Genomic DNA, 12,063 nt, shown 5'->3' on the forward strand with positions numbered 1-12,063 from the left:
GGGGGGGGGGAATTCTCTTCAAAACCCAACACAAAGGGATAAGAGAAAGAGAGGCTCTAACCCAGAGCAGCCCATGCATGTCCGAGCAGAACTGTGCTCCTAAGCCCACTCCTATGGCCCACCCTGTGGAACAGATCGCCAGGCCTTTCTTTCACAGTGCCCCCGGGTGCCGTCCAGCAAACCACCAGCCTGCGTCACATAGAGAGAGTCCTGAGCTGAACTATGGGCTTCAGTTATTAATAAATGAGTCTACATTGGGTCGCCAACTGTAACAAGTGTGCCACAGGAATGCAAGCTGTGAACAGCAGGAGAAACCGTGTGTGGGGAGAAGGAGGGATAGGAAAACTCTTAAAACTTGTCTCCGTGGCTGAAAATCCCATCAAAGGTCGGTGCCTGTCACAGGTGAGGAATGTGAGGCTCAGTCCAGTTTCCTGGGCTGCCCACAGCACAGAGGCAGGAAGCAGGGGAGCTGGAAGAGAATCCTGGCCCATTTGCTCCATGGCTCCTACTGCTTAAATGAATCTGGACTCTCTGGGACCGTCCCCAAATGTTTACCCCTAGTTTCTCCATTTTTCTGCATGTAATATATGGATGACTCCATTTCCCCAACTGAACCAAGGATCCAAAGCTTCTCTTTGCTGCGATTCTCTCCTCATTTTTCTCGTGTTTTCGAGCCTCACAAGTCCAATCAGAAACTAGAATGCGATCTAGGTGCTTAAGAGAGCATCTCGTGGATAGCTGGAAGAATGGATCTCCGAAGAGACCTGACAAGAAGCTGGTCATCAGAGAACAGACTGAATGCGAACTCTAGTTTCATCTTCGCCTTTTCATAAATGGTGATTGGAAAGGGGGTGGGCGTGGGCAGGTCCCCGCTGGACATACCGCAGGTTAATTTGGAGTGTCCTGAAGACCATAAACTTCCCGTGTTGCTGCTGACCCAGGGCAGAGCCTATCAGACTTCCATTTCTAGATGCAGCCCCCTGGTCTACCACAGGGATCCTTAAGTCAACCAGTAGTTGGTGACACTGATTTTGCAGCAATGCTAAAAGGGACACCACTCAGCCCAAATGATATCTGGGAGGAAAAAAACCTAAACCCACTGCCGTTGAGACGATTCCAACTCAGAATGACCCGGCACAAAGTTTCTAAGGTTTGTGAAACATTACGGGGGCAGAGTGTCTTTATCTGTCTCCCACTGAGTAGCTGGTGGGCCTGGATGTCGGACCTTCATATTGAAAGGACTGCCTAAAGGAATGCCCGAGTCTCACATAAAACTCATTCTAAGACTAATGGTTCTAGATTCTTCCACGTCTTTGAACTTTAAAATGACCAGATCACCTACTACTGGCTGCCACTGAGGAGATTCTGACGTGGTGACCCCACAGGGCAGAGAGCTGCCCACCTGGGTTTCCAAGACGGAAACTCTGTATTTCTTTAAGAGTAAATGTATTGAAGGGGGATCCTTTGGAAAAGCAAGTGAAAGGGCTCTTAGTCTGAGAATGCGAAACTATGACTCTGTAGGGGCGTAGAAAGCCTCTTCCTCCCTTGGAATCAGCTGGTAGTTTCAAACTGCTGACCTTGAGTAGCTAGCTGCCCAATGAGTAACCCACTTAATCATCTTCTAGTATCCAAAAATTGAGCTGGCCTTTAGGTAAGGGTAGAAGGGTAACAGGAAAAGAATATTATACTCGTATATCTGCCACCCTTATTTTTCTTAATGTCTTCCTAAGACCCAGTATCTACTCAATGCCTCTCAATCCCTCCTCCATATCTCCAGGTGACCCAGGAGCACACAGAAAGTAAGCGTGATGGGTTTGGCTCCTGCTGGCATCCACCCAAGGAGGTTTTCAAGCAACAAAAGCAAATATTAAAAATTGGCAAAAAACAAAGTAAAAATTGCAGTCCCCTGCACAGAACATTCTCTTAATATTTGTAAACCCTGCTACCCCTACAGCTTTACTATTAAAAGAGATGTAACCTAGCAATGATTGTGATCTTTCGGATACATGGATTGCGCTCAGCCCGTCACGTAGGGGACGAATCAGAGTCTGCCCAGGTCCCTATGACTGCATATCCTCAGAGCAGTCGACAGCTTCACCTTTCTCCCTAGGAACGGCGAGTGGGTTTGAGCTGATGCTGATGTGCATTACAGAGAAACCAAATTCTGAAGTCCACAGAGGCTCACTCCCAAGGTTACATAAAAAATAAACTCAAACTCACAGCCAGCGAGTCAATTATAACCCATAGGCACCCTATAAGATGGGGTAGAACGGTGCCTGTGCATTTCTAAGGCTGTACAGCTTTACAGGAAGAGAAAGACTCATCTGGTTCCCGAATCATGGCTGGCAGGTTTGAACCATCTACCTCATGGTTAACCACCTACTACACCACCATGTGTTCAAAAATAGCAAATTTGGTATAAGGTTATAGTGAATGTATTGTATGAAATCACCCAAATTAAAAAGCTAATGTGTGTATACATGCATCCTTTTTATTCGTAATACTGAAGTGAGAAAATGCAAAATACTAGTGCCGTCATACCTTGTCGCATTGTCCACAATTAGCTGAGACTCGGCTCTGTGGTTTGTCTTCAGTTCAACAGCACACTTCCTCGATTTAAGAGTCTCGAAGAGATCTTTCAGCAAGTTGCCAGGCTCAATGCTGGGTAACTGCCTAATATCGCCTGAAGGGGAAGGGGAGGAATAGTTACAGAAGGGTTTAGGAGAAATGGTTTAAATTACGTCTACTTCTCCCACAGAGACATGCTTATGATCACAATGACTTACTCTAACAGAGAAAAAGAGGTCCCCTGATGGCGTAGTGGTTACTTGGGCTGCTAATTCCAAGGTCAGCGGTTCAAAACCACCAGCATCTCTGAGGGAGAAAGATGGGGCTTTGTACTCTTGCGAAGAGTTGTAGTCGCAGAAAGCCCCACGGGCACGTCTATCCTATCCTATCTACACTCTCAGAATCAGTTCGAAGGCAGTGAATTTTCTGGAACAGAGAAAAATAGATCTTTTTTTCCCATTACTTAAGACTGTCTCTCTGAAAAGGTTTAACAAAAATTGCATTCAAATTAAGCAGTGTAGGATATTAAAAACACAACAGTGGAACACCATAAGGCAACAAAATCTACAATGAACTTCTTCGATGCTGCCCAGGTGACCTGTGTAAGGACAGAGCTTTCAGCTAACACTTTCCAATAACAGGTCTCAGTATTTGCTTCTGTTCAGTATCTTATGGGGCATGGAAGAATCCATGGCATGAATCACATTAAGAAAATATATAGAATGTAAAATAAACAAACCAAATGCATAGTTCAATGAATAAATTCCAGTAATAGAATAATGTTTTTCTCTGTTAAAAATCCTTTGCTTTCAAAACAAACAAAAAATGCAAGAGACTGTTAAAAAAAATGCAAGAGATATAAAAAATATTTACTGCATGCCACCTAGGCGAACGCTTAAGCAACTACTTATAAAATAGCCTCAAATTCTTTAAATCATATAGTCAACAGATTACAACTACCGAATAGAATATTATCAAAATTGGAAAGGATTTTAAGAGACTGATGAGGTCTAATTTGAGTTTTTAGCTTCAATTAATAATTCACTTAAAATTATCTATATTGCAATTTCCAAATGCTCTGCATATTGGCTTTCCCTGACTTTGTGATATTTTTAAAGTTGTAATAGTCATGTCATTGCAATGATTAATAGAAACTCTCTTAAAACTTTTTCATTCACAACAACATTGTTGTTAGGCCAGTAGGTCAATGGCGACCCACCGCGACACCTTGTATGCACAACAGGGGGAGCACTACCCAGTCCTGCAGGGTCCTCAACAGCCCTTCCTGTATGTGAGTCCAGACGTGCAGCCCCTGTGCCCACCCATCTCCTCCAAGGCCTTCCTCTTTTTCAAAGGCCCTCTACTTTGCCAGGCCTGTCCATCAGAAGACTGGGTGGAGTAACTCAGTGGAGCTTTCCCCTGCCTTTAAAATGACATAAACAACCGACAAACCATGAGAGTAGTGATACCAGGAGGGAAAGGGGAAGGTGGGGAAGAAAGGGGGACCCAATCACAATGACATAACCCCCTATATATAACCCCCTCCCTGGGAGACGGACAACAGAAAAGTGGGTGAAGGGAGATGTCGGACAGTTTAAGACATGACAAAATAATAATAATTTATAAATCATCAAGGGTTCATGAGGGAGGGAGGGTGGGGAAGGGAGGGGAATAATTGAGCTGATATCAAGGGCTCAAGTAGAAAGCAAATGTTTTGAGACTGATGATGGCAACAAATGTACACATGTGCTTGACACATGGATGGATGGATGGATTGTACGAGCACCCCAATGAAATGATTGGGGAAAAAAACCTACTACAAACCACAGTGCTTTGAGGCAATATCAGAAGCTCAAGTGTTTTAACTTACCGAGGATAATGAGCTTGGCTAGCTTGGAGTGCTCGCAGAGTAAGTTTAAAACCGATTTGAAGATTCCAACAGACACTAAACTCCCTTCGTCCACAACTAGAACTCTAATTGAAGAAAATTTCCACGGGATATTCTTTGTTGTTTTATTTTTTTCCCATAAGTAGAAGCTGTAATTGACCTACAAGCATAATATTTCTAAATTCAGGTTTAAAAGGTATACACACAATTTTAACAGCCTTTTATTTTGTTTTAAAATAAAAATCTTAAATGCAGGTGAGTGTGTTGAGAGAAACATAAGGAAAGGGCTAAAGAAATAGAGATCACAAAGTTATAAAAACAAATAGGCAGAAGACAGATCAAGCACGAGGGGTTGCCCCCACTCCCTCAACAAACAAAAAACGGAGCAAAACTCTGCTGGGCGGAGCTTTCGTAGTACAGGCGAGCAAGCATCAAGCATCGAGCAACTCGCTCTGAGTTCGTGCACCCAGTCCTTGAAGTTAGCCCAACAACTAATTCATAGCACCACCAAGGGAGAAACAAACAAACAAACAAACTCACTGGCACAGAGCTGATACTGACTCATAGTAACTATCTATATGGTTTCTGTGACAGTAGATCTCTAAGTGAACTGAGATCTTCCTCACAATGGATATTGGAAAGAGTACACAAGCTAGGAGGTCAGAATCAGAATTCATGTCCTGGTTCTTGACTCACTGAGATCTGGGCGAAGGAATTTAACAATCCAGCCTTCAACTGGCTCTTCTGTAAAAAGGGAGATAGCATGCATTACCTACTTCACTGGACTGCCAAGAGTTAATGATCTAATGTCAAAATACTTTTCAAACGTTCGTGCTCAAATTCCTTGTCTAAGCCAAGCTTAATTTCCATCATCCTACAACTGACAGGCTTCAACGGCACTGCCTCCCAGTTCTTTGGGCACCGTGAGCATTTTACTCAGAGCCTGCACGAAGGCCTGTCCTCTAAATGACATGTTCTCCCCTCACCTGAGCCTACTGCCCTGTAAAGTCCAATTCACATAGTACAGCAACTTCCATAACTCTCCCAACTACTAAGTAACTTTGACTACAAAATGGTAAGGTCAGGGCTAGAGGAAATGCTTCAACTTTCATACCCCTAAAACTCCATGAGTTAATGACAGGCTACTTTATTTTCTTAGGCACATTCATTTCATTGGAAATGAGGATTCCGTGCCTACTCTGCAAAGCAGGACACCAGGGAAGCGCAGGAGGAGCGGAGCCAGATAAAACAAAAGGCCTTGCTCGCATGAAGACTTGCTTCTAAAAGGCACATTCCTTGTCTGATGCTTCTCAAGGTGTGGTCTGTGGACGATGGTGGACTTATAACCAGTCCCTGGGGCAAACAGAACTTGTGCCAACGTTTCACTGACTGCCCCAGGAAACATAACTCTTTAGATCAGCAGCCTTTTTAAAAGTCGTTATTGTAATAAGACTTTCTCGAGGAAGGCGGCAGTGCGCTGATTTACTTTCTGGCGTGGGCTCTTCTCTCAGACTGGAGTCACATCTATCTGCACTGTGAGCTACTGCATGGCAGGGATCCAGCAGGTACTCAATGTCACTTGACTGCCATCTGAAGGGAACTTTTATTTTCCAAGTTTTAAAAACTCTTTAAAGAAAGTCTGTTTTTAATTGCCTGTGGGCAAATGTCAAAGGTTTTACCTGACACAGCGTGTACGCCTGAAGACCAGTCCTCTGCCGCAATAAGCCAGCCGCTTTGCCTGTGGGCGCTGTAAGTAGGACTTCGATAGCCTTGCCCCCCTCCACCTGGCTGTGCTCAGTCAAGGTCAGCCATTCTTCCGATCCACCCTGGTCTTGCTCAAAATCTTCACAGGCTTGTTTCACTTCCTCTTCTTCCAGCTGCTCGACATACTTAAAGAGGCGGCTGACGATTGTGGTCTTTCCACAACCACCCTTCCCACTTATGACGGTCACTGCGTTCGCACAAATCATTTCCAGAGCAATCACTTGATCCTGATCCAGTTGAACTTCGTGCACCTCTGCAGCGAGTTCACTGTCACCACCATCACGGTCGCAGTTGTCCCCTGTGTCTCCAATGTGCAGAGTTTTTTCTAATCTTGCTTCATCCAGTTGACTGTCGTTCAACCCGTCGCCACTTTCTGAATTCTCAGGTTTGGGGACAGCAAGAGACGCAAGTACCTTCCGGACATCCACGTGCAGGCGCCACGGAGGCCTCATCATCAGGTGGCTGATGGACGAGGCGATGCCTCTTTCGGCCTGATAAAGGTTGTAAGGAAAGACACAGCCTTTCTCATAGGTCACCACACCAATGTCCTTCAAAAACTTCAGCGACTGCCAAACGGCATCACAAGATATTTGGCTTGGCAACTCAGACCTTAAGTCAAGTTCCTCGATATACGTGTGCCCAAACTCTCTGCAGATCTCCTTCAGCTTAGAATATATCACTAGCGCGTTCTTCTCGAGAGCCGTCATCAGCTGGAGGAGAGCGCTGCACTGGCAAAAGGCAGCCCAGCTTGCCTCGCACTGCAGCAGTCTCAGCTCCCTATAGGTGACCTTTAAGAGAACAGAGTTCCAATGGCTGGATTAAGAACAGTCGGCTGATGAGTCTAATTAGACTTATAACCAAGCCATGTGATTCCTTAGGAATATTTTTATTTCCCAAAAGATAAGTCATTGGGTGAAAACCATGAGGCATCTAATACTAAATTTGAAGACAACAACAGTGTACCTCATACACCCCCAAATGCACACCAAAATACAGCCCCCCCAAAATACACGCTGTGATTTCATGTATAAATTTTATTTCAGGATTGTGCTTTTTATCAAACCAACACATGTGTAGTCTTAAAAGTCAAATACTACTGCAAGGCTTAGAGACAGAAAAAGCACATGTTTTCTAACAGCAATCACCTTCAACTCTTTGAGTTACCCCCAAATTTACCTCCACGTTCCAAAATACTGTTTTTGCTATTCCTTGAGTTCTTTCTTTCTTTCTTTCATACTTTAGACATTTATCATTAACTCTTTAACCCTTTGCTTCTGGAGCCCTGGTGGTATAGTGGTTACCCATTGGGCTGTGATCCTCACGGTCGGCAGTTCAAAACCACTGGCCACTCTGAGGGAGAAAGACTGGGCTTTCTACTCCTGGACACTGGCAGGAGGTCACGATGAGTCAGCATTGACGCGATGGCCGTGAGTGAGAATACTTTACTTACTTTACTAAATCCAAGTTTCCATGGACATGCACTCAGAATCTCTTCTATCTTTTCCAACAGCATGGTGGAGTCTGTGTTTACGAGCTGGTTAAAGTGGCGAGGCAGGAGAACTGGAAGGAATTCCATTACTCTCGGAAACTGCAAAGCTTGCATAGCATTTGTAAACGGAACTATGGGATATCAGAAAAGATCACATTACAACATACAATGGAGCTCACACGCAAGGATTGGGAGGACTTGCTCATTTAGCACAACCAGTGGAGGAAATCCCAGTCAGGGGGATGAATGAACATACTTTAACCGGCAAGAAAATAGATAGCATTATACCGAAACCAAACTTCTTGTTCTATAATGTCTTAAGAGAATTTCTTCTTAAACTATTGCTTTCATTTATAAAACCATCAGAACTAAAGTTTTGACTAAATAATATACAATTTAAAGTTAGGCATAAAAACAAAAATCATTCACATAATACGCTTTATATTATAACTTTTCCAATGTAATCATGATGCCTTTCTCATTAAAATAATTCAGTAAGGTACTATCAAATTTATGTGAATAGACAAAAATGAAATGTCCATAGATATGAATGCCCAGATAACTGATTCCCTATATTTAGAAAACCATATTTTAAATAATTTCGACTGAAATTTTTCCGAGACAGATTGCTTTTACCCTGGCCTTTCCCCTCTGCCTTCTTAAACAGAATTAAATATAAACTGAATATTTTCTTATACACTCAAGAGAAAAGTTAGATAGGATGGAATGAACTGTGTGCCCCGAAATGTGTCCGCTTGGCTAAGCCATGATTCCCAGGATTGAGTGATAGCCCTACATTGGGGATTTGATGTAATTGTCCTCCATCTTGTGGTATAATAAATTCTAACCACTTCTTGTCTGAATTAGGTAGGCTATTTAAAAGAGGATAAGGTTTTAAGAGTTATGTGAATGAGGCACAATTAGGGTAGAATGCATGACCTTTAGTTCAGTCACAACCTTTATTCAGATCACATCCCTAATCCCATAGAAGGGGAGTCTCCCTGGGTTCCGGTCCGCAGATTGACAAGGGAAAGGTGGTGAGAACTTTGAGACTCCAGGTATCTATGGGTAGGTAAAAAATTGCTTTCAAATCATAAAACAATCTTCATTACCAAAAAATTCCAAAACGTGGAGCTATTGTTTCTCAACGTATCTCATTTGTTTCTACATTTCTGAAGGTGGCATTGATTGAGAGTACCATGTACTGCCAAAAGCACAAACCTATCTATCTTGGAAGAAGTACGGTCAGAGTGCTTCTTAGAGGAGGCAAGGATGGTGTGACTTCATCATACATACTTTGGTTGTCAGGAAAGACTAGTCCCTGGAGAAGGTCATCATGTTTTGTAAAGTAGAGGGGCAGCAAAAAAGGCGGCGGCCCTCAAGGAGACGGATGGATACCAGAGCTGCAGCAATGGACTTAAGAATAGGAACGATTGTGAGGATGGCGCAGGATCAGGCAGTGTTTCGTTGTGTTTATGCATAAGGTTGCTATGGATTGGAACCAACCCGATGGCACCTAGCAATAAGAGAATCTTTCCCCCTAGACAACTGGTCAACCCCTCACAGAAGGGTCACAAGGAAGAGACGAACCAGTCAGGGTGCAGTATAGCACCGTTGAAACATACAACTTTCCTCTAGTTCTTTAGTGCTCCTCTCCCTCCCCACCATTATGACCCCAATTCTACCTTACAAATCAGGCTAGACCAGAGCATGTACACAGGTACAGATAAGAGCTGGAACCACAGGGAATTCAGGACAAATAAACCCCTCAGTACCATACTGAGAGTAGCGATCCCAGGAGGGGAAGGGGAAGGTGTCGAAGAAAGGGAGAGCCGATTCACAAGGATCTACATATAACCATCACCACCCACCCCCAGGGGGACAAACAACAGAAAAGTGGATGAAGGGAAACAGTGGTCAGTGTAAGACATGAAAAAAATAATAATTTATAAATTATCACGGGTTCACGAGGGAGGGAGTAGCGGGGGTAGATGAGCTGATACCAAGGGCTCAAGTAGAAAGAAAATGTTTTGAAAATAATGATGGCAACATATGTACAAATGTGCTCGACACAATGGATATATGCCTGGATTATGATAACAGCTATAAGAGCCTCGAGTAAAATGACTTTAAATTTTTTTAAAAAAAGAATCCAGTGCTCTTTGACTTCTGCCAGGATAAAACAGCAGCGTGGCCGCCTTGAGGGACTCAAGTCACGTTCCCTGCCAATGTCCTTGAGTTTGGGGAGGAGCAATCTGAAGGGGCAAGATCATGGCTGCAGGGCGGATGGGGTAAGACTCTTAATAAAACGCTCACACAGCCCTCGTTAGCCTCAGAGGATGAGCAGACGCTCGCTGTGGTGGGGGGGGGGGCGGCACGGGGAGACATATCCTGGGGTCACTTCCAGCCTCTCCCTCACCAGTGTGTTTTTTTTAATTCTGTTAATTCTGTCTTCTTACTAATCCTCTATGGTTGTGCTGTGTCCTTTGAGGAAAAAAATTATGATTGCCTCTTGGTCGTTAAAAAAAAATGTTGCCACAACCTTCTGAGCTGACTTCTCTGCCTTAAACTTAAGTGGCCCAGCAGATGCCTGGGAAGCCCCTGCTTTGAGGGAATCTTGCGTTTGCACGCATCGTCCGTTAGACCAAGGCAAGCGTACCACTGAGCAAACCTGTCTGCAGTCCTCCCCTGGCGCAGTAGCATGCTTAACATGTTTTGTTTGGCATAAACCCCTGCATGCACGAACCGGAACCCTGGGAGCCATACCGTGTGACTCAGCCTCCCCTTTTGAAGGTGAAGTCAACAGTCACTGGACACAGACTGGATGCGAGGTCTAAGAAAAGGGAGAAGTCAAAAGCAAGGCAAGTGATATTTACCTGCCGCTTTCTAAGGAGGCAAAAATCGAAGGGAAAAGAGCTGAGGGATAAATAAACCAGAATTCAGTTCTGGGTCTTCTAACTTCAGTGGAGAGGAGAAGATGGGGCGTCCCTGTTCATAGTGTAGCCAAATCGTTCCAAGGAGCGAGATTTGCATACCATCTTGGTACAGAGAAGACCTGTGCTGTTGCTTTCCTCATTCACAACCCTCTAGTCACTGCCAACAACAGCAAAGCTCTGGGACAGGGAGAACGGCCCCTGTGGGTTTCCAAGACTACCCTTTTTTTACATTAAAAAAAGTTTTATTTGCATATAATTCACATATCAAATAATTTGATTGCTCACTCATATGAAGAAAAGTTGTGCAATCATCACCACAATCAATTTCAGAATATTTTCTTCTCACACTTGTTGGCCCACCCATTTTACCCCATCATCCCCTGCCAGGTCCCTGGTAATTATTAATCCAGTTACTCTCTCTATAGATTTACTGACCCTGGATTTCATTCACAGAAAATCATAGAAAACACCAACAGGAAGCAAACAAAGAAACAAAAACACCTCCAAATCACGAAACCAAAAAAATAAAAATCTCAATAGAAAAGAAAGCAGAAAATAGTAAAAAATGAAGACAACTTTGAAATGGGTCAAAAGGGAGATCAAATGATAAGGTGTTACATTTTAACCTAACTACATCTGTCATAATCCACTTTACAATGTTCTCTGTCTGATCACAAGGCTACTCACATTCCTGGAGTCTGATCAGAGGGGATTCACCAGAGGCGTTATCCATGGGTGAGGGGACCCTGCAAGTGGATTTTAGGCTTCCCCTGTTACCTATAGCCTTCTGCAAACCAGGTGTTCACAATTTAAACTGATACTATTCCCTCCGGTGGGAGAAAGGCTGGGCTTTTTACTCCTGTACAGAGTTACAGTCTGAGAAAGCCACAGGGGCAGTGCTACCCTGTCCTATAGGGTTGCTAGCTGAGTCGGCATCAACTCAATAGCAGTTGAGTTTGAGACTGTCCCCTCCTTCGGATTTGGATCTTATTATTTACAATCCTTGGATCAAATAGGATGGTGTGCTTCTTCCCTATGGACTTAGTTGATGCCTCAGTTAGATGGCTGATTGTTTTTTTTTCTTTTTTCAGTGAGTGAGTGAGAATGTGAGAGAGTGAGTGAGTGTGAGTGAGTGTGAGAGAGTGAGTGAGTGAGTGAGTGAGTGAAAGAGTGAGTCAGTGAGAGAGTCAGTGAATGAGAGTGAGTGAATTAGAGAGTGAGTGAGAGTGAGTGAGTGAGTGAGAGAGTGAGTGAGTGCGTGAGTGAGAGAGTGAGTGAGTGAGTGAATGAGATTGAGTGAGTGAGTGAGTGACTGAGAGAGTGAGTGAGTGAATGAGATTGAGTGAGTGAGTGAGTGAGAGAGTGAATGAGTGAGTGAGTGAGACAGTGAATGAGTGAGTGAGTGAGTGAATGAGATT

The 12,063-nt window shown here is 43.8% G+C and overlaps 1 protein-coding gene across 1 annotated transcript in view; it reads right to left on the minus strand.

Moving 5' to 3' along the window:
* Positions 1-12,063, minus strand: part of HELB (DNA helicase B) — a 37,082-nt gene that overhangs the window by 19,635 nt on the left and 5,384 nt on the right. The window contains exons 3-6 of the mRNA XM_045288911.1: positions 7,671-7,840; positions 6,136-7,008; positions 4,439-4,616; positions 2,528-2,683 (exon numbers count right to left, since the gene is read on the minus strand). Of these exons, the coding sequence (XP_045144846.1) occupies positions 2,528-2,683; positions 4,439-4,616; positions 6,136-7,008; positions 7,671-7,840 (1,377 nt within the window). The remainder of the gene's footprint in view (positions 1-2,527; positions 2,684-4,438; positions 4,617-6,135; positions 7,009-7,670; positions 7,841-12,063) is intronic.

Source organism: Echinops telfairi, unplaced genomic scaffold (assembly GCF_000313985.2).
Source record: "Echinops telfairi isolate 266 unplaced genomic scaffold, ASM31398v2 ScPeMD7_2;HRSCAF=8, whole genome shotgun sequence".
Taxonomy (NCBI): domain Eukaryota; kingdom Metazoa; phylum Chordata; class Mammalia; order Afrosoricida; family Tenrecidae; genus Echinops; species Echinops telfairi.